This window comes from Netta rufina, assembly GCF_964035555.1.
Source record: "Netta rufina genome assembly, chromosome: 5".
NCBI lineage: Eukaryota > Metazoa > Chordata > Aves > Anseriformes > Anatidae > Netta > Netta rufina.
Genome location: NC_140128.1, coordinates 17,233,311 through 17,257,506, shown reverse-complemented (window position 1 = coordinate 17,257,506; position 24,196 = coordinate 17,233,311). Strand labels below are relative to the sequence as shown.

At 35.9% G+C, this 24,196-nt stretch overlaps 1 protein-coding gene across 1 annotated transcript in view; it reads right to left on the bottom strand.

The window, feature by feature from the left end:
* Positions 1-24,196, bottom strand: part of SHANK2 (SH3 and multiple ankyrin repeat domains 2) — a gene marked incomplete at both ends in the record, with an annotated part of 300,721 nt that overhangs the window by 255,464 nt on the left and 21,061 nt on the right. Inside the window, one exon of the mRNA XM_084287266.1 lies at positions 5,621-5,687. Coding sequence (XP_084143392.1) covers positions 5,621-5,687 — 67 coding nt within the window. The remainder of the gene's footprint in view (positions 1-5,620; positions 5,688-24,196) is intronic.

The window sequence follows — 24,196 nt, the reverse complement described above, 5'->3', positions numbered from 1 at the left end:
ATCAGCGCTGCTGAAGGACAAGATGTACAATATAAAACAAACCTTGTTCACTTGAAGAAGAACAACCCATGTCATTTAATCCATCTGAAAACTCATCTCATCACAAAGAACCAAGGCAAAAGACATTAAATATAGGCTATCCAAGTCAAAGGATTATCAGCTTGCAACATACTTAATATCTGCATATCTGTACCTAATGAAAGCTTCAATATTACATATATGATTGGTTTTTGTACCTCCATCCTATAGAAGCCATAGTAAATTCTGTATAGCAAATGCTTCCTAAATCTGCTGTGCTCATTTACTCACAGACAGCTGCAGGCTGGATGAAAACAATCAGGGATTAACTTTTCTATTCATCACATCTTTTAATCCATTACTTTCTCTTAGTTTGCAATAAATAAATGCATGAAGTTAAATAAATTATAAATGTACTGTAAATAGGTGAAATAATTTTTTTTAAAAAAGGAAGTTTAAAAAGGGACATTATTTTTTTTCAATGGTGTGGTACTGCCATGCAGTACATGAGGAGTGTATGTCGTGTCTTCCTGAGTGCAGCAAAGAATAGTCACTTTGCTCCAAGATACTTCTGGGTTTCCAAGACTTCCATAATAAGTGATAATTAGAATAAGCTGCTTTGACATTGTTATTATTCCTTACATAACTAATTTAGGGGCTTGATTAATTGAAATAATCTGAGAAGCCATACTAAGTATTTCACACTGCTTGTAAAGCAAGTTTCTAAGTACCTTATGGTAATAGGTTTTCTTGCTTTATGAAAAATACTATTTTCATTTGTTTCAAATAGGATTAATTTAAAAAATGATAGGACAATTTACATTCAACTTTGGCATGTCTGTCAAAAAACAACAAAGGGATCCATTGATGTTTAGAACTTCATAAAAGAAATAAATACAATTAAATCTGTATCTATTTTTAAATCTCTTACTGATATCCCTTTTCCCTCTCTTTGAAAACCTTTCTTTTTATATATGTTTTGGTCTTGCAAATCAGCACCATCTCCATCAAACAAGACTGATGTAAACATTCCCTATTAACGACAGCAAGGTGTCCATTACTGTACTAAGCTACAGGAATTGTTTGCAAGGCTTTTTTCTCCATTTGTTTCTCAAAATTGCAGCACCAAGTCAAAAACAGTTATCTGCACTGAATAGTTTTCATGCCACAGTTTCAACAGACTGCTCACCCAGATACCTAATGTAAAGATTAAGTGGCAGCTGATGGTGGGAAGAGCCGCAAGGTAAGAAAGAAACAACTTGCTGATAGAAGAGAGAGCATGTGTGAGAGAACCCACACAATGTTGAGCATTCTGAGGAAAAGGTCAGGTTTTTTTAATAGGACAGAATAGCTAACAGATTTCATGTTGGTACCATGGCTGCACCCACCCATGGCAAGAATGTGATGGACATCAGGCTTTCTCCAGACTGAAGGAATGATGGAGAGAGGGAGGAGGGGTGAAGGGAGGGAAGGATGGAGGGAAAACAATCGTGGCACATGCTCTTCAACAACAGTGGTGGTGCTTAAAGCTGTCTCAGTGTATGTCTACCAGCTCTGACCTCTCCTGATAGTTTTGAAACCCTGAATAACTCTATCTGTCTTTAAACACCCACAGCTTAGCCAACTGAGTGGTCTCTATAGCACAATTTTATGTAGCTGAAAACTTTCCCGGCAAAATGTCCTCTCTCCAGATTTACTGGATATTCCTTGGATAAATCAGGTTGCCAATGGCACATCCATACTCTGTTCTGGATAAAACCATTATTTCATTTGCTTCTGTAAAATGAAAATGGACATAATTCGTCTCTCTAACTAAAAGTACATGCTCATATTGGCCCTCGGTCGATGCTTTAATCTGGCAAGATCTAAGTGATACAAACAGCCATTACACACCTTAGAGCATCCCCCTCTTTCAGTCAGATGTCACATTACTTTAGTAACATGGGTCATCATTTTTGCCTTTTATGACTCTAAAATAGATATCATTACATTTTCTTCTTTTTACAGTATAGAGTCAAGTCTTATGATTATTATATAAACAGAAAAGCTTATTTTATATTTGTTTGTTCATAATTTCAACATATTTGTCTAATAGAAGTGCTTCATAATTAAATAAAAAGGAAGGGCAATCTCTGTACAAAATGATTTGTATCTGAGATTTTTGAATTTTTAGAGGAGCAAAGATTTAGTAGTTCTGCTGTAAATTAATATTTTCTACTGCTAGAGGATACCCTGGTCATTTTTCACTTGAGCTGCTTCTCTATCATCTTCAACAATGAGGACAGGCTTAGCACTACAATTTGGCACAGATCCAGGCCAGGAAAAAGAGAGGGGAAAAAGAAAAGAGGAAAAAAAAAAGTCTCCCTTTAAGACACGCAGTTCAGTCTCTTCTTGAGGCTGAACAATCCTAGACTTTGTGTATGGCTTAAAATAGTATCCTACTCTAAAAGCCAATGAAATATAATTGTCAGACAAAGGTGGAATAGATAATGAGTGATAGACCCAGCACTTAAGCATGCAAATGTATTTATGTAGAGCTCTTGTGGACTAGTGCATTGAGATGTAGTGCTCCTGCTGCTGGCACGCTGCAGCCTCATCCCATTACTGCATAGGCAGCAGTCTCCTCCTCCTGTGGAAAGGCTGAGCTATGATCTCTGCCACTGAACAAAGCAGCTCATTCAAGGCGATGCATGGCACAGGACCATGAATCATAAGCATTACATTACTGCTGTTAGATCCTTATAATTGCAGTTTTGGCAACAACACTCGAAACAGCTTTGTGACTACTGACAAACTGGAAGACACCCACATAATACCTTCTGCATTGAAAGTACAAGTGACTTCCTACTGCAATAGCTTGGGACAACAAAATTATCTAAGAATAATGTTAATTAGCGCATGTCAAAACAGATGGACATTGATAATGTAGTTCCTCACTGTGTAAGATTAGAGATTTCTAGCAAATATTATTTTCTAAATTTCAGATACTTCAGTTTGAGAAATGTAAAAATTTGTTTCTGTCAACAGATGAAAAAATAACTGTTCTTGAAACTACTAAGTTAGGTCCAGTTTCCAGCTACTCTAGGCAGTTAAAATTTTCCCATCCTCAAGATGACACACTTAGGAAAGCAGATAGGTTCATTCTGAAAAAAAAATATTATTGCTATTTCTATTAATTTGTTGCATAATAGGCTTCCATTTTAAAAGTATTTATCGTTAAAGATACTGTATGACAATCACTAAAAGTCAAAATATTAGGTCAGAAATCTTCCAAGAGCAATGTGGACATTCTTTCCAATACATCACCAACCCCTCTGCCAACAAATGCTTTTGTGAATAATCACAAATATCATCAACAATCTTAGTATTAAATGATTGAACACCACATCATCTACCATCTAAAACTTCCATAGGAAAAGGGACACACACAAAGTTGTATATATTCCAAGAATTTCCTAAAGTTGTAGCTTATTGATTATTAAATAGGTCTAAAATAACAATGAGGCTTTATAAACTCATTTAATATAAAAATTAACCTAACCAAAAATACACTTTCTGAAAGTGCATTTAATAAAAGATGGAAGTTTAGGATACTTCTCTAGCTCTTTGCTATTTCTTGCCACTCTGTTGCCTCTGTGCTCTAAGAAGGTGCATTAATCAAAAGTTGTATGTTGGAATACATCCAAAACTACAGGAATATAGCAGATAACCAGACAGGTAAGGTAAGTAAACATCAAGTTTTTGAAGTTTAAGTGCTGAACATTGTTTTGCACATTCTTCATCATACTAGCTATCAGGTTTTCTGCTCAGGATATTGTTCTGTGATTCATTTATTTTTAGTTTGGGAAACATTCAAGAAATAGATATTTTGATGCATTCAATTCTGCCTAAAGCAACAGCCATGTGGTTAACATTTCTTTCCTGAACTAATTCTCATCCATCTACTTTTTAACTACATTCCAATTTCTCTCATACATCAATAAAACTTGGAAATGGCACCCGTCAGGGGGAAGGAAAAGCAGTGAAGAACTGAACAGTCAGAGAAGCAATGACTTCAATGTCAATATGGCTTCATGTAATCCAATTTAGAGGCTACAGTCAGTAAGTGTACTGTGAGCGTTACTTACATTTTCGAGTTATCTATGCCAAAAGTGTACACATAGTTAACACCAGCAAGTCATTCCTTCACTAGACTTTTTTTTTTCCCTGTACATAACTATTTTTAAGAAAAAAAAATCATTTAGAAAAACAAAACGCAATACTTCGCATTGTCTACTTGCAGCACTTTTTCTGCACTGGCTGTACAGGCAAGCCAAAGAACCAAGAACTAGCACAGCAGAAATAACGAGGACCATTTGAATCTAAGCAATCTTCTCCTTTCATTTCAAGATCATCAAAAAGTTTTTAAAATCATTAGCCATATAAACAAGAAGATTCTTACCATATTAGGAATAGCTGGTTCATTTCTAAGTTAACTGTTTACATCAGACTATTTATAAATACAGAAGGAAGATGTCTTATATGGAAAGGAACTATCCCACTATGTCAGGTAAAAATCTTACAAACTCACTATGAATTGCAGAAACATAACTTCTACACAAAACTTTTATGCAATTTCCTCAGTTCTCTCAAAGTATACTGGAAAGAATTAAAAGTATCACAATGCTACTAGAATTCACATTATTGTGCCAAATTTTAAACTATATCCCTGCAGAGCATGTGGAACAAGGCAGGGAAAGAGAAGAGAGACCTTAATCTAGAACAGATCTTTACAGCCCCATGTTGTATGTGAGCTGACCTAGTTTTCCACATAAATTAAACACTATCAAGTCTTAGACATACATCATCGAGTTAAATTGGTACAGACAACTATACAGACCCTCCTACTTCACAATAAATGCCTTTTTTTAGAGCAACTTCAAGATGTTCCTATAGAGTTTTATTTGACTTCAGTTAAAGGATTTAAATTCATTTTAATTAAACTGGGTTAGAAATTGCTTTATTGAAATTTTTGTTTTAATGGCAAAATACACTCTGTAAAAAGTTCTTTAAATAAACTTAAGGATTTGTTGTTGTTGTTGTTGTTAATAGACATTAATGCCTGTCATTTGGAACTGCTCTAGATTTAATCCAGTCTCACTGAGGGGAACAGATTTTATAGATAATTTCTGCCATGTATGTTTTCAATTCCAGAGAAGCATCTTAATCTTCTTCTGACCAATTATTTGTACTTAAGAGCTTCTCTGGGACGATGCAAAAGTTCAAAACAGCTTGCAGGAGCCCATTTAGCTCTGCTTCATATGGACACGTATTTAATCTGTCAGAAACTGGCTAATTCATACTCATGAAACACCTATGACATGCATTATTTCAAATTTACCTCAAAATTACTTTTTTTTTTTTCAGAGCATATTTTGAAAACATTTAATCTTTTTCTCCTGCCTGCATTATTTTTAAGGAAAAGTTACTTTTAAAATGTCACTGAAACAATACTGTTGCTAGCCCCGTAATCATATCACACACTGAATGACATTTAAATTCTTTATAAAATCTTGGTTTTAAAACGTATAACATTTCCAGCATTTGCAAATATTTTGCTTACCAATATCAGCTTCCCTGTGGTTCTTGATATATTCAGCAAGCTCAAAATTTCCCGCTATTATAGCCACCTGAAGGATTGCAAAAATAGCTACAATTAATATATTGTCATAAGTTAAGTATAAAAATATGTACGTTACATTATTTACAAACAACACACATATTTTCATTTTGCAGAATGGAGTAATTGTTTGTTTCTTGGACATTTCCACTTCCATTCCGCTACTACTGTACGCAATACATTTCTGAAGCAATGCTAAGAAATTATATCACAACCTACCAAAAGCAGCACGACAAGTCCCCCAGTTACCCATTTGCTAAGGCTGCTGTGCTCATGGATGTCTCAGGTGACCACTAGAACAGCTGTGGAGACTTTCATGTGGTGGCAGTCAAAATCAACAGTGAACATTAAATACAGCATTTCCAGCACTCTCAGCACTATACTGATGTGTGGAGAATTGTACAATGGCAGGCTCTGATATGTTTAAGATATCTTTTTTCCTTTAATTACTTCTACCTTGCTCCTTACCTGAACAATGAAACAGGAGCTGCAGTGCAATGTACATGGGATAATCAGGAAGGAAATACCAAAAACTACAAGTAGACAGGTATCACCAAGACAGCAAAGATGACTGCAAAGGAGAAACTGCAAAAGTCTACACATAGATTTTAAAGTATTTTAATAACCGTACATCTAAAATAATCATTTTATTTTTCATGTATTTCCTGACTGCCAAAAACAGATGTGTAACTGTCTATTCCAAGTTCTCATTTAAATGAACTCAAAAAGAGAAACATCTCTAGTGGGTATGAGGAAGGTGATTTGCTTATACTCTTTCTGTCTCCTCCTTTTTTCTCCTCCTTCTCCTATTTTTCCCTGAATATTCAACAGTTCATTTTTCTGCATCCATTTTGCAACTTTCTTTCCACCCAGTCTCACTGTGGCGTTCCTAATGTTGGTAATAGGGATAAACCGGGCTCACCTTTCTCACTGAGCTTCTGCATAAACAGGGTTCAGGCAAAAACCAAAAACAAATGAAGAAAAAAAACAAACAAAAAACAAACAAACAAACAAACAAACACCTTATTAAGGACTCGCCTGGATATAGGGCTACTGTCAATCATGAGAAATGATAGAAAATCTTGTGAAAATTCTGAACTCATTACCATGAAAGATTATCTGCTCATCTGAACCACTCCACAAATCTCAGGGATGAAGAAAAATAAAAAGGAAGAAATGTTCTTAGGGAGGTGTATGAGGTACAGTTAACATCAGTAATATTTTTGTTTATCAAGTTTTATTTTGTTTATCAAGTTTATTTTTACTCTCACTGCAGCAAATTTCTTTGAAGGGCCAATTCTATTTACTATTAACTGAAACAAAATAATTTCAAAGTCCTCAAAAATGAAGACTATATACAAGCAACAGGATACAGACAGAAAATATTGACTATTATGTATGTAAGAGTTTCCAAATCTGCTTTAAATGGTAGAGTTGGTCCTGTTCAGTACATCTATTTCATTTAAAATAAAAATACTTCCTCGTATTTTCTTTGCTGACTATTTACAATATGCCTCATTGTGCCATTAGTGCATCTTCTGCAGACCTCAGAGTGGATTTATATATATCCTACTGCAGTGTTGGAACATGTCTCATTAAAATGCAGTCCTACAAGGACTATTAGCTGCAGGAATGGGTAACTCTCTTAGAAAAGTGAACTCACTGCAAAACTTATAAATAAAAATAGATGGGGATTGATGACAGTCAGATTATTATGTTATTCTCCACTTTACAGTCTTTCTGGTGAGCTTGTTTTAAAACATTTATTTAGATCTGAAACTCCCATTGTATGGGAGTCCTTATTACTCAAGCCATTTCACATGAAACCTTTCTGTATGCAGTCCTAGAAATCTTTGCAAAAGGACACAGATCCAAATAAATGTTTTCAAATACAGTGGAGTAATCTCTGATTTACCTCTTGGTCCTAAGAAAGCAGAAGCTGGTCTAAGGAGAGACAGGCTGATTTAGTTCAGATTATAAAGTCTACTTGCTAGTAAAGTACAAGCAAGCCTTCAAAAAAATTACCATGTTTTAAGAATAATACAGTATTAGAATGACTTTCCATTTTTAAGCTTTTTTTTTTTTAAGCTTTATTTGGTATCAGTTGAACATAGCAATTATCATTTTTATGTCCTGAATCCAAGGTATCTGTCGTCCCCCATCGTGTGTCGCCTCCCCCCCAACCCCCCCGGCTTTTTATATTACTACTTTCAGGTTCTGATGTTTTTCTCTGTGAATTTTTTATTTTGTTACAAAATTCTATCCAACATAACAGGTAAATATGGCAATTAAGTTTGTTTCTCATTTCAAGGGCATATATGACAGCACAAACTCTATTCCATATTTAAACAGTTCCTAGCAGTTATACGTAATAGGTATATGTTTGTTTTAAAATAATCTTCAGTAGACAGCTATGAGTGAAGCATGTGCAATATAACAATTTTCGTCTTTTAAATAATTGACCCACATACAATACCACTACACTTACCAGTGATAATCATGTAATTATTTTCTGATTACAATATAAAAAGCAAGAAAATGTTTTGCTTTGGGCACTTCTCAGTTGTGTTACATCTAATGATGGAGTCTTGCAAGCAAAATGCATTAGTGTGAATCAATAATGCTGGTTCTAATCAATCCCACTTCTGTTTCAAGACTGCAGTTGACTCAGAGGTATTATAAGATTTCTGTATGACATAATATCTACAAAGATCAGGGAGGTCAGACAGAGTTAGATTGATATGGTGGAGCATTGCCACCTCATCACCAATAGCAATAATTATCCATCTGAAAATTACTACTTTAACCATTAGTCAGAACACCTTTATTCCAGGAACTACTCATGAAAAAAATCTGCTTCTCAGCATGGATAATGTATCAGAATCTGGCCCCCAGCCTTCACTGCCCAGCTTCTAAAGTGTAACTCATGATTCTCCTTGGCCAATGGCACTATGTAAGTAACAATAAAGTTGTTCAACAACACCCGTTTAACCTCACATTCTGCAGCCTGCCACATAAAAGCAACATTTGTGTACACATAAGGGGTTTCTTTACATTTTAAGCAAGCAATAGTAGCTTTCATCAGCATGCAAAATTCAAGCAGGGAATTCAGCAGTGACAGGCAGCTTGCTAGACAGCCGCCATGTTACTTAAATGAAAGAATTTTTGATACAGAGAAGATTTTAAAACTCAAGTATAAACATGCTGTTCAAGTGATAATCACATTTTATTGCTTGAAAAAAAAAGATAGTACCAGATAGCTGACAGACAGCTTGACAGAGAATTGTTTCTGAATCAAGCAGTAGATTCAGCAAGCTCTAGGTATCATCTCTTTCAATTCAATTTCTTTCAATTCAGTAAAAACACGATGTAAAATTCTAACAGCAAAAATGAAGGCAAGTATGTTAAGATCTAAAGAAAGCAAGAAAAAGTAAAAAAGTACAAATATTTCTTGGCATAATGTCAATGTACTTCACTTGAATTTGATGGGTAAAGAGTGTGGGAGAAAGTGACGTCAGTGAAAAATCTGAAAGATACAAAATTATATTCATTCAATTTTTACAGTTGCAAACTATAAAACACAGCAGTCAACACCTCTTTCCTACCAAAATTTGTCTTGAACCAAAGTTCTAGTTTGGTTCACAAGCCTGCTAATGTGAATTCATTAGGACAAGAGAATGGTCTTTGCAAGATTAAAGCAAAGGGCTTCAACCAGTTCAAACTGAATCCAAATTAAAGTGGTGCAATACCTTCCTTTGATGAAGACAAAAACTAGAGTGAAAAGTAATTGAAAATCTAAAATGGTACTGAATTGTGTTGTACTTTAAAACAAAAATACTAATGTAACTTTATGAAAAATAATGGAGTTTGATATTCTACATCCTTGATAATTGACGTTTTCAGATAGTCTTATTTTGCTTGCAAGGATGTTCTGCAGTCAAGTGCTAGATTTCTACTTGGCAAGAAATGACAGGGAAGAAGGTTTTGTTTGCTTTTTGAGGGTCACAAAACTTCTCAGCAGTGAAAAGGAAGCACAAGCAGCACAACTACTGAGAAAGTTTCTTACAATTCCAGTGGGAATTGGATTGTAGTCATCAAAATGCATCACATGCATGTTTCCAGACATGAAATATTACCATGAAAGCCTGGAGCTAGCACTTTATAACTAGAGGCTTTCTACAGGTTCAGTTATGCTGAAGCTTCAAAAATTGCAGCTTTTTAAAAACAGCATATACGGCAGTCTTACGATATTTCAGGTTCATGTCCTCAGTAAAATTATCCTGCAAAACTTGATAAAGCCTGGTTACTGCATTTTCTCAAAAAGTCACTCATCTACAATTTTCACTAAAATCTGTATTTTTTGCCCTATTTTTAAAGTGTATATTTACTTTGCATTGGCTCTAGACTCGGAAAGACTGCACCTGCAGCATCCCAGCATGGTGTCAATCAAAGTCCAGTTGAAAAGCACAACTAAGTAGTTCAAGTGCAGTGCTTTCAGATCCAAAGTAGGATCTTGTATCTGCTGCACTGACATTTGGTTGGGATCTCTGCCACATACTCAGCTGTACAACAGATATAACAGAAACTCTCTTGGTTTTCATATCATGATTAGAGGCAATCTTATATGAAAGACAGTAACCAAAGTGAACCATTTATCAGCTCCCTGCCTTCCAAGTTTAACCTACCACAGTAAGAATGTTGATATAGACACCTAATTATTTACTAACTACATTTGATTACATACACGGCTAACCTGAATAAGTACATACACTTACAACAGGGAAGTGAGCAGAAACTAACAGTAAGCCTCAAGACCTATGTGAGTAGGAGGTAACTCACAACAAAAGAAAGTAGGGCAACCCCATGCAGATAGAATGGCAGTATCATCTACTTCCACGATGCCCTGTCTTCATAATGTCACCCTAACAAAATGTTAATGGAGTCACTGAAACAGGTCATAGCAGAGTTGCACTCAGATGGCTGTGAAGCACCAGGCCATGGAGTTTGTGACCCCCTGGGCAAGGCAGCCAAGCGGAGCTGAGAGTCGGCTGTTACTGTCAGGGTATGCAGAGCAGAGCGTGACCAGCAGCTGTGTGTTTACACTGATATTTGCTTTGCCTTGGGAGAAGCAAAGCTTGTTACAGTACCCCATCGTCTCTCTGTCTCACAAACAGATGTTTCTTTTCAAACCCAACCGGTTACAGTGGCTTACTGTTCGTCATGCCAGGCAATCCCAGATGCTCTGTCACCAATTCAGTGAAGATGGGGATGATTTTAATCCACACGTGGCTAGTTGCTATGGATGGTAACTAAGTGGCAGCTCAGTGAAGCAGAAACTTGAATGAATGAAGTATCTGCAATGCTTAGGCTGGGCTAGGGGACCAGGCAGAGGACAAGGGCACTCTGCAACTGCTGCTCCACACAAGGACCACGCAACTGGACAAGGAGCACAAGACTAACTGTTGGACAACTCCTGGCACAGCATTATTCTCATCTTCTGGTTTTCTGGTATTTACAGCGAGGAACATTCCCTCTGGAGACAGGCAGTTTTAAGGTTGGCTTTCAGAAGTCAAGATTAAAGATTCAAGGCATATGGTTAATTCTGCTTTCTTGACTCATTTTCCCCAAAGAAATCTTGGGAAATGAAGGCAAATAAGACTACTTCATGTATACATTGGAGACTGACAGATGCCCAGTGACAGATTCTCCCAGTGACAGGAGAAAGATTCATAAATGTTTTCAGACACTGGACTAGATAGAAGTAGCAGTACTGTCTAACAGAAGTTTCCCTTTTCAGCCTTGTAAGTGCAGTTGTCAATATATCAATTACATACCCTCAAGCATTTAGATTAAGCATTTAGATTTTTGGAATTGTGATTAATGCAGTGTTTTTGTTCCTTTCGGGAAACTGGAAATTACATATACACTTTACCTGTCACCAACCTTTCACAATTGATTTTTTCTGCTCTTGAAATGTATCACAGGTAGAGATTTTATTAGTATAAGATCGTTGTAGCCTCTTAGCAAATACGATTTTAGAGGTTAGTCCCTGAAAGGCAACTGCCGTGATTAAATCACATTATTACTGTTTGGAACAAACTGCTCCCCACAATAAGAAAAAAAAAAAATAGGAAACTAAAAGAGAAACTGAAGTTGTCCCCTCTTAAGCCCAGCCAATGAACTTTGACAAAATTTCTACATGGAAATAAGGACTGTATCTCATGGTTCATTAATGTTTCACTGTCAATCAAGGCTGCTGAACTTCCTTCTGCACATGCTTAAATTTCAGACCAGGCAAGACATAAAGCTTTAAAATGCTCTGCCTAAATGGAGAACGGAGGAAGCTGTTTGGGCTGCAGCTGCAATTCACAATAAGCAGTTCACGATGAAACAGCCAGCACACCCTACCTGCTTTTTCTCCCCCTTCTCTTTTTTTCCAGACAATTTCACTTTTCTGATGAAAGTACATTTCATTATTCTTTCCTTCAGGGCTGATGTTTCACCCTTGCATTGTCTCTGCTATCCAGCAGTGCTTGCAAAATGATGGTCTTTCAAGCAAGCTTGAAATAGCAATGAGCTCAGGTATGGTACTATACATTAAAGGAGACAGCTTTATCCCAGGACAAAAAGTGACTTTACTCATTCTCAGGCAAGCAGAGGAAACAGATACAACTTCTCTGAGTCTTATATACACTGCGTTGTTCGTATGCCTAGGAAGAACTGGAAGAAAAAGATGATAGAACCCTGCACCCTGATAGAACCTTATGGAGAGTGACCGTAAGATTCTCCAGAAATTGTTTTCCACTCAAGTCATAGACTTATAAAATTATAATTTATTTAATATACTACAAAGCACTACAGTATGGTGAAAATAGAAGAAGAAACTCCATTCAGACAGCCATATTCATTATGCAATAGGATTCACAACCAATGAAGACAGGTGAGAAATTATCACAAGGAAGGAACAGTTGGGGTCACTTCCTTAACAAAGAGGCTGCCTGAATAGCTCTTCCACGTGTCTTAACTGTGACATGATTTATTAACATTAAAAATATCAGAAATTTTATAATTTTTAATGAGCATAAATTTTCAGATTAAAAAATAAAAATAAAAAAATAGCCAACAACTCGCTCAGTAGTTAAAATATCAAATAAGGTGTAATAATCCAACAGCATGATGACCATTCTGTTATAATTGTAATCTTTGGACACAGACACCTTTTTAATTTGATATGAAAATATAACGGTGCTTACCGTGGAGCAATGAAAAAGCAATGTAGTTCAATGTATTTCTATCATGTCCACCTGAAAGAAAAGCCCTTCCCAATAAAACTAAGAGGTAAAGGCTTTTCAGAGTCTAAAGTCACTTTGAAATCTGTCACTTTGCACTATCAAGTATGCAGTATTCATCCACAAGGATGTTAGAAAGTTAAATTTAGGTTAAGTGTGATGCCCTTGCTCTCATGTATGAGTGTGTATGTCCAGGCTGCACATAGCACAGTGAGGTTACATTCCTGATAAACAGTGACACAAAAATCATGTAGTACCCACTGCAGACTCAGAAAAAAATCTTAAATTGATATGCGTTAGTTACTCTCACATATGAGCAGCATGTAGATTTTAAAACTCTCTTCAGTGGTACAGATGGAGTTTGGTTTGGAAAAGCATGAAGCAATCTGCGTTCTGAATTTCTTTTACATAGGTGTGGGAGAAAAACGTACTTATCAAGCATTACTGGTTTCTTGCCCAATTTCAAAGAGCTTTTAAAAATAATTGAATAATAAATTATATAAATATAAAAATATATTTAAAACTAATTCTCCTTTGGAAGCAGATTTTCATGTAATATCTTAGCAAAATATAACAGTTTTAGTTATTTTCAATTAAAGAAGACATTAGGAATTCCAATAAAGCAAAAATTATATTTTCTGAACCAGCTGGAAAATTCTGTGCAGTTACAATAACCATATAGTCTCAAATACAAATGCTAAATAATCATGAATTCTGCAATTTACATCCCAAAAGCAAAGGGCAAAGCAGCATCCTACATTTTGCAGTAATATAGATTACAGTTGATTCTTGAGTTTGAGGCTATAATATTTTAAAATAAAACTTATTTTTTTAGTTCATCTTGTTATACAATAAAACCAAATACTTTATTAATATACTATTAATATCACTATTTCATGTTCTTTTTCTAATAGCTCTCTTGAATACATATAAAATGGATGATAAGAAACAGAACCTCAAAAAGATATATATGCTTACACTATGGAGACATATTTTTTTCATTTCCACTCCAAAACTTTTTATTAAAAGTAATCAGTTTTGAAGTTGAGATATAATAAATATAATTAGAAATATGTCAGAAGTACATTACTACTTTGAGAATTTTATAATTGTGTAATATTTTGTATAGATAAGGTAATAATATTTTTCTGAGACTATGTGAGTTGTAAAAGGTTTTACTCGAATTGAGAAAGTTTTAAAATATTGGAATTTGAAGTTTTATTTCAGATATAACACTGTTTTCAAGTTTCAGTAAAACTCGTTGAAATAAGATGTGTAAGATACATATAGAATAAGCAAAGCAGAAAAATTTAATATTATTTTCATTAAATAGTAGTCAGTAAAGATTTATATTAAGTGCAGGAATAGCCTACATCTCTGCCAGGACAATAAAAAGCTGGCAGTTTTTTCTAAAATTACTCTATAGTAATGTCATTAAAGAATATAAATAAAAAATTGTACTCAGCATTTTCATACATGCTTTTTTCCTGGACAGAAAATAATTCTTAACTGTTGTAATTATATAATGTAATACAAGACCAATAATTTCCATTTTGAAAGGAACTAACTTTGTATATTAGTATATCTCTTGTCCAGTAGATGGCAAAGTATCAGCAACAGTCACCTTCAATTTTCTTGAAATTTGCTTAATTTAAGCCCCAAAGTACAGTATTATTTTTTTTTTCCTTCTAGCTTCTGCTTTCTATTTCATTGGATAGCAGGATTAGCTTTACCTTTTGGATGTTTTCTGTATATTATCTGCTTGAAAGACAATTTCATCTTCATCAGCTCTTGATACAACAAAGCACAATAATGTTACTATCCTTTAAATAGTCCTTTGAAGACAGTTTCTTCACCACTGAAATTTTTTTCTCCAAAAGCATGCTGCTGCTACTGTTCCCAAATTTGCCAGCACATGTTAGCATACTGTGTACAAAAATCTCTTAGCAACAATATCTTAGTGTCTAACATTTTCCTTCTTCCAACTATGATTCATGGAGCCATCTGTAGTCAGATATTGACATGCAGTATCTTAAAATAGATACCTTGCATTTGCTTAACAACTAGTTTTAGCAGCTGAAAATATAAATTATGGGAAAGGGCCAATATTTCTTTGAGGCTCTTCATCATTCCCTTGATCATTTTACCACTGTTTAAGCAAGGATTTGCCACGATCACATCGCCTCAGTATTAAGGTCACAGCATTGTGCTTTCCATAGCGCAGCAGCATGAAGTTCTGCTGTGCAGGGTGTAGTCCTTTACATACGCCCTCAAAGCTCTCTATGTAGCAGCCTGGGCGAGAGCCACCTGGTGACCTGACTCTGTTAATATTAATCAAAGACAAGACTTTAAAACTGTAAAGTATTGCTACATTAAGATCTAAGCATTTTATTTTTTTTTAATAGTCTTGGAACCTAAGCTTCACGGAAAGTGTCCCACAACAGGTGGAACAAGCTCAGCATCCCACTGGGCAATAACAAAAAGACTTTTGCAGCATCAGTACTGTAGGGAAGGCAAAGATGTCCTGAAGCTCACTAAGGGAATGCAATAAAGATTACAACCACAGCTTCCTGAGCAGTGCTTTTGCTTCCTAAAATTCTTAGAAAGTGTGTTTGGTTTTTTGTTTGTTTGTTTGTTTGTTTGTTTGTTTTAGAAGAGAAAGCATCTTGTTTTCAGCTACAGCAAATTGCAAGAATTATCTATCAGTAGATAAAGATTTTGCAGTTATTTGTTGCAATGCAGTGTGCAATTTCATAAACTTAAAATAATTGTACGGTGCTAAAATCAAGTAATGTTAATTTAATTTAATTATATTAAATGGAGAAGATCATATAGAAAGAATTGGTAGCATGGGTTTGAGCAAAAATCTTGAGCAAAATGTGAGGAATACAATTCCATGCCAGGGAAATGAGAGTTTTAACAACTTCAAGGAACTAGGATTTTACCATAAAGATTTTTGTGTAACTGAAATTTAAAAAACAATCAAACATTCAGTTATACAACAATGGGCATCCAAATACATATGTACTAAAGTGAGTATTATCAAAAACGTACACTGCAAGCATAACATTCTCAGTACATTTTCATTGCTAAAGTTCTGGGTTTGCTTGCAGATTTTACAGTCCCTCTGGGTCTTCGGTAATTCACTTGTGAATTATCATGAGCCATGAAACACTGCCAGAGTTGACAAGCACAGTGAATTCAAGTCAAAATTAAAAGAAGGCTATTACACTAACCAACCTTCCTTTGGTCTTTCTTTCTCCTGCGGTGCTGTCTTAGCTAGGGCTCTATACCGGCTGGACGTCTAAAGTGCCTTTAGGCAGCCAAGCTCATTTTCAAGTAACCTTAATATGATTTAAAAAGTAGAATGTGTATTTTACTGTACTCTGTCCTTTCATGAAGATACACAGCCATTTTCTTAAAACTTAACTGCTCTTACTCATAAATAAGCCATGCCCGAATACCCTCAGATTAAGCTAAGCTTGCATGGACAGCAAGATAAAAAATATAAGTCCTTTCCTCACAACATGCAAGCAAATCACTTCTGAATTATCTCACTCTCTCAGCTTTGAAATGCAAACTTAACTCCTATGACAAAAGGATCCCGTGTTACGCAAGAACTAGCTTGCCAGGAACGGGCAAGTCAACTAAAGTTACCATGAAACATGTCAGGCAGCAAAAACAAATGTGCTGGTGAATTCATCCCAGGCACAACTTCCCTGCTTCACATCACTCTTTTATTCCCTTCTATTTCCTTAGATGAGAAATAACTAATATTTTTAGGTTACCCTACTTTATACAGATTGTGGTAAGCCTCCTCCTTGGTCACTACACATATTAGGAAATTTAATGTTTATTTCTATACTTGAAGTAGAAAAAAAATATGTCTTTTTTCTGCTTCTCTGCTAAAAAGCTATCCAGCAAGTTGTTCTCAAGGAAGATGCACTTTTCTAAGCTTGTGTTTCAATAATTAATATAAGAAGGAAAACGCAGACAGTATGATACACACGTTTACAATTACAGACTCATTCCACGTGAAAATCCAGCTCAGGCTGGAAAGAGCCATCAGAAGCCAGTTATCGCATAATCCCCATTACTGCTACATGGGTGAGCAACAGTTCCAAAGAAGTATTTATTAAAAGCAGATAAAGCCAGGTTGCAGCATCAGATGAATTAGATAAGTCACAGACAGTAATAAAATTGACTTAATTTTCTTTTTTTTTTCTTCTCCCCAATAATATATTAAATCAGAAAGCCATGAAATGCAATCTTTTTCTGCAGAAGCTTTTTAGAAAAAGACTGAGGAAGTATGCTGTGTAGTGGATTTTGCTTTCCTTGAAATCACAGTCAACATTGGGTTATGCAAAAAATGCAGCTGAAGTGTGGACAGGTGTGCCCTGCTGTAGGGTGTAAGCTTTCACCTCTGAACGCAGGCCTGCCTCATAGAGAAGGCAAAATTAGTGGTTACTTCCCAAAATACTTTCAGAAAAAAAAATGTCTTCCTACTCAGGGTAGGCAAGAGATACTGATAACTATTTCACAGTGAAAACTGCTTATGAGATTCAGTTCTGCAAACAGCACTCTTTAATAACACAGTGCAGTTTAAACTGCTACCCCAAATGGACAAAAATGCCGTTTGAAAGCCCTTAGGACAAAACGCACCAAGCTAATAAAATACAATGATTATCTTATCTAATACATTTGGTGGATTCATTCCAAACTCAATGGGTTATCCAGAACAAAACCTCTGGAAACAGTAGCCTACTAAAAGTCAGTGCTGATGGGAATGGACATGGGACTGCAGCGTATGCCAACTGTTCGTCACAAGCACCCTCTTCAAACTGGCAGTGCAACAAGATGCATGGTCTGTCCTAAAGGTACAGACCCTTCCTTTTTATAAGCAACAAGGACTCACTCGGATATTACCAGAAATTAACGCTGAATAGCCTGTATATTCCTGCAAAAGCAAGAGATCACGCCAGCACATTACCTGCCCATCAATCATAATCATTAATCGGTATTTGCAGGCCTGATGTGCCCGTGATCCCAGTCAAGAGCTGTGCTCAGCTGAGTGGATACAAAACAAAAAGATCGTCATTGACCTGAAATGCAAGCTAAGTTGTGACAATCCACTCAGATACAAGCACACAGAGAACAGTAGGACACTGCTGGGCATCCTGGCAGAAGTAGCCTCAGCTCAAGAGGTAGAGAAATTTCTCTGAAATATCTAGTTCATTAGCATCAACTAATTCAATCAGCGTCACTAGGGCTTTTACATACAGATTATAGTGGCACACAAAATCTAATAATGTACTAGGTATTTAATAGAGAAACTGAATAGTATTAACATCTCAAAATAACACCATGTAACAGCAGTAAGAAAAGTTTAAATGTAGTAGGTTAGTGCAAGCATGCTTATCTATAGTTTGTGAAACAGATTTCCCATATGATTTATCCTTCTTTATACCACATATATTGGTCCCAGCATCAAGACGTCATAAAAGAACCACGTCTCTCATTTTTCCCACAGTTAAATCTGGAGCAGAGCCTGCTATAATACACTTTTCTGTAGGAGCACTGAAGGAAGGAAAAAACAAAACAAAACAAAACAAAACAAAACAAATAGCTATTTGTCACTCTCTGGATGTTCATACAGTTCCTATCATTTCCATTTCAAGTCACGTAAAATCCTGGCAACGATGTAATTCAAATAAATGGATATTTTATATTAATCTTGTTCATCCTAGCCTTAGGACTAATGGTGGGTTAGGGAGATTTGTTGTTGTTTTTACTTGGAGAAAAAAATCTGCTTTATACCAATAAAAGAACAAAAACAGCCACTTATAGACAAAATAATCAAAGTATTTCCAATGACAAGATTTACTGTGCTCTTTATAGTTACATAAAAAACATGCAGAGTTGCCACAGCTGACATTTTACAAGGATAAGACAAGCTATGTGCGACTATTCAGTTATGATCGGGCTAGTTAAGAACTTACCCTTGTTGCCTTCCGTTCCGGGATACAGTACGAATAAAATAATAGAAGCAATATTTAAACTTGCTATCAAAATCCTATAATTAAATTATAGTTATACAGATCTTCATTGCCTCTTGCAACCTCCCTCCTGACAGCTCATTGCAACTGCACTGCACACCAGCCTCGCTTGCTTGGAGCAACAACAGGTAGTGACCCTTAAAATTTAGTTTGCTTTATTTCCTCTTTATAACCTAGTTTCAGCTGCTTCTCAGCTTTTTGAAGTTTATCCACTTGGTAGGGGAAAAAAAAAACAAAACACAACAAAACAAAAAATAGATCGGCTCCTAGCTACCTCAGGGACATGCTGTTTCCCAGTGAAACACTGCTGTGAGGGAGGACACCTGAGGCATTTCAGCTGGACTGTCTGAGTGGGGAGAGAAAGCTCAAAGGGGAAGATAAGAGGTCTGGGATCCTTTACACAGAGCACAATACAAATCACAGACACTCCTCCAGAAGTCTGCAGCCACATAACTATGCAGCAACAACTGACTTTTTTTTTTTTTCCCCCTCCCAAAAAGACACATTCTGTGGTCTTTTTAGCATCTCCAAGTGTGGCAATATTTTGTCTTTCTCAATAAAAGATAATCACATATTTTAGTTTCTTTGTGTCCCAGTTTTCAAAAGTAGCTGCAGTATCTTCAGAAGTAGGGGGCAGAAGCACCATAGCTGCCCCAAGTTCCCAGCTGCAGTATCACATACCTCTTTGTTGTCACCAACTGTATAATGAACCAAAAATCGATCCTTGGTAATTGTATTTTGTGTGCTGCTAAGAAGCGTCTGCCTAACAGTTTGTCAGTGCTTCAAAATTGACAATAGCAGGAAACCTACTGGCACTTGAGGTCACCTCTAACTTGCCATTTTCTCTTGGAAGTGTTGCTTGGAAGAACAACTTGTATCCCAGCTATTCTCAGGAATACTTTCATTTGGCAACATTTCCCTTAATTCTCTAACAGATACCATATCAGCACAACAAAGGCATAAATATGCTGGAGGTGATGTATGGGATTCCCAAAAAGCCTTTTTCTCAAATGAGAACATGTGTTCCTCTATAAATAGCACTTCAAGGTAAGTGATGAGAAAACATGTCATAACTAATCATTGTTTGCATCTCAGTATATCACCATGAGACCTCTTTTTTTTTTTTTTTTTTTTTTAATAATCTCCTCTTATGAAAATAATGGTGTGTATGCACACATCTATACATACACATTTATTTTCAAAGGAAAAAAAAACATTTTTTTTTCTTGTATGGTCACTTCTGTAGACTTAAAAATGTTAAATGCTTTGTTTTTTTTTAACCATGTCAAGTCCTTAAACCTTTCCATCAATATTTAAATATTACAAATAACAAGTAAGTGTAAATTAGAATGCGTACTCTTCCATGACAGTCTTTTACCTGCTATTTCTGTACTGCAAAACAGAATGTAACTGATCAACATAAGCAGTGGTCAAACACGAAAAATAAATAAATAAAACAACCAAAATGAGTAAGAAAAAATTCAAAGATTTGACTGAAATCAGGACAAAAGCTTGAAGTCTGACTCATACCAGAATGTATCATAAGCAGAGATATCTTTTTTGCCAATAACACATAATATTCAATAATGCATTGTTTGCAAGGGTGTTTTAGGACAGGAATTAGGATGAAAAGAAATACTTAGCAAAAAAAGATGTCCTTATCCAATTGCTATATTCTACTAACACAACAGTTATGTATTTTAACATCAAGAGAGAAAATATTTCTTTATATTTGTAAGAAGCCTTTTTGAGGCACTAGACAGAGATTTTCAGTTGTAAAATTTCCTTTAGAGTTTCACCCTTTCAAAAGTGTAAGAGACAAAAAATACCTGGGAATATCTCCTATTATCTTCTTTATCTATAAATTCTATCAAAAAAGATGTCTAAAAAAATTCAAAATGATAAACTAAATCAAAACTGCGCTTTGGGAAGCCACTACAGCAATATGCTGGATAAAAAAGGTGATTTTTTTCTGACCCTTAGCAGAGCTGGGAGCACTGCATGCCTTTCCACTTTGTGACATCCCCATCCTCCCCATCTTCCCAGCTCAGGCTTGATTTCATACAGTCAGTCCCAGTTTCCCCTGATCTGATTTTCTTTCTCTTCTGCCCTTGATGAAGAAAATTCTCCCAAAGACCCTTATCTATTTCGCTCTTACTCTGTTCTCTCTTTCACTGACTCCCAGCCTTGGTCTCAGGCAGTCTTGCACTTTTCCACCCATCTGCAAGGTCAAGCTCTCAAGTTCCTTGTTTGCTTACCCATGCCCAATTCTGCCTGTCTGTATTCCCCTAGCCAGCTTCCAAATACACAGTCTAGTTCTGGAGCCCCTATATTTGAGTCAGACTGCAAACCATTTTACACTGTTGTATTATTAACATGGAGATCAGTGACAGCATGCAGGGCAATTAAAGAAAACAAAACAAAACAACATAACACAACAGGGGAGATGGGGCGAGGAGAGGTGGGTCAACAAAGTTTTCAGTATGAGCAAAACAACACATGTTTTCCCTCACCCATACTCTGAAACAGCTGAATCATTTTGTTTTTCTGAACAATGCAGCCTCAGATATAAGGCATGGAAATTTTCATTTCAAATGATTCAAATCTGGCAAAAATATGAGCAATTGAAATAGATGTACAGCCAACATACTGAAAGGAACAATCCTACCTGCCATGGCACTAGAAGAAGGCTGTTCCTCCTGCTGTCTATATACTAGCTCAGTTACAGACCATGTTGATTTGGGACAGCAATGGTCAATAACAGAGTACATCTGAGAGAGAAATCACCCTCAGGTACAACCCTGGGTGTCACTAAATGCAACCTCTGAATAGTTCTTCTGCATATTTGAACACATATGCTTGAAAAACACTAATTATTACCTCTGTTCATTCTAGGCATGGAAGTGCTTTATAGCCCATATGAAAATATATGAATTATTCATACAAAGCTTCTGGTCACTAACAGAAAAAACATGATAAACAAGGTGTATGTTCACTTGAACTCGCACAGTACAATATCAATGGCTTGTAAACACTGCAAAACTGATTATTCTGAGTTACTGGATTAATAGTTGCCAGATAGGTAGAAATTATTTTACATTAATCTGTGAACTCAAACTGCATGGAAAACCAAGAAGTTATGGATGTTGGTAGGATATCTCAAATTTTCTAAAAGAACATTTTGTCAATTTTCCATTCCATCCCTTTGCAGCTACCACAAAACCAAGAACTAAGCTTCTGTCTATGTTTTCAGTAATAACATAGAAATACTAACATGAAAAGAACAACTGTAATAAATAAATAAATAAAAAGCTAAAACCACTGGAAAGTTTAAAGATAGCTTATAAATGGAATGGCAGTTATAGTTTATCGCGTCATTAGACAGTTTATGCGAACTGTAACTTGATCTACTGTATGTTGATGGCAATCATGTTTTGGCAAGCCCTGTCAAGAGGTAGGAATGGCTGTGGAGGCAACAGCAGAACTTAAAACAGGGATGACAGAATAGTTCACAGACGTGTTAATACTTATTAGGGGGAAATAGAAACAAATAAACAAGAAGAAAAATACAGAAAAATCTCTGGTATCCCATATTCTGTTATTGTGTAGTACATCCTATCAGCAAAATCTGTTACAGTTGACAGCCACAGACAGACTTTCAGGTGGGGGTGATATCAGCTGTATTCAACATTGATTACTAACTTGAGAGATCCCAGTAATCAGTCTGGATGAAACTCATTTCTTCAAAAGTGGCTAATAAAATGTTATGCATTTAATTGGGAAGCATATACAAGCTTTTGCATGGCTTTGACACTTGACAATGCCATTCTAATACTAATTCTGCCAGAAACTGAAAAGGTAAAAAAGACAGACATATCCCAGGCAGAGATGCCCACCCAGAACACAGTATGGGATACCTAAATTAAATGGCACAGAATTCAGCTCAGAAGAGTCTCCCTTCTTTATGATCCTGTAAATTCGTGCTTATTTTAATAAGGACTTGATTTGGAAATAAGCAAACACTCTCCTCCCCACCCCACCCCCCCAAACCACCCCCTCCTTTTTTATGTGTAGTAAAATTAAAATATATTCACTGACCACTAATGCAAGATGCAAAGTCAAAATATGCTCCCCATTTTCATCAAAATAATAATAATTAAAAGCTTTGGCCTGCCTTGAAAGCAGTATAAAAACTCTCCATATATGGATACTGTTTATTTACAGAAAAGCCCAGTTTTCATACAATCAATTTTGTAAGCAGCAATTCAAAGGAATGATCCTTTTAGATTTCTGGGGAAATAACATAATGGAGGTTACTCAAAGGAATAGATCATGCAGCTACAAGCATTCTCATTATGTACATATGAGATGCTTCAATGTTCCTTGCTACTGATTACATGAGTAAACAATTTTAGTATGCAAAATCCTATTAACTCAAGGGGATTCTGCATAATTTTATAACAGCTCCACTTGTGGTGTCTGATCGACTGGGTCAGCAGCAGACAGATGGCAAAGAATTAATTCTAATTGCAATGCTGCCACTGGGGTTTTCTCTACTCACTGCATTTGGAAAAACTACACCTTTTCTTATATTTCCTACACCTAAAAGCAAGACACCATTGAGTAAAAAGATGCAAAGCAATTTCCTTTTTTTTTTTTTTTTAAGCACATGGTTGTAGAAAGGACAGAAAAAAAGTCAAACTAATTGTCAGTCCTTCTGTCCCGACTAGGGGTAGAGGACCAATCAAAAGCCCAAATGTCAGAAGTGTTAACATATAATAAATGATAACAAATAGAAGCATTTTATTCCCTAGGGACAGGGAATACTTCACTGGTCAGTAAGCACACTTCCACAGCTAGACTGCTCTCTTGAAATTATTTCTTCTTGTCACTGTGCTTGCTTGCTGTTCTGACATTATTTGGTTTTGGCTAGTCACCTTTCACTACTTGAAGCCCTATAACCATCAGCGCTAGCTTTTACAAAGATTTTTTTCTGCCTTTTTCCCTGTGTTTTTTTAATTTAGGAGGAACAGTAAAAATGTTGCAGCAGTCAGTATAAAGAGGAAGAGCGACGGAAATTATTCTGCCTTCCATTTACCCTCCCCACATAAAACCCTAAAAAAAAGGCAATAGTGAATCTCAAATATACACAGGAATAAAATCTGATTTCTCAA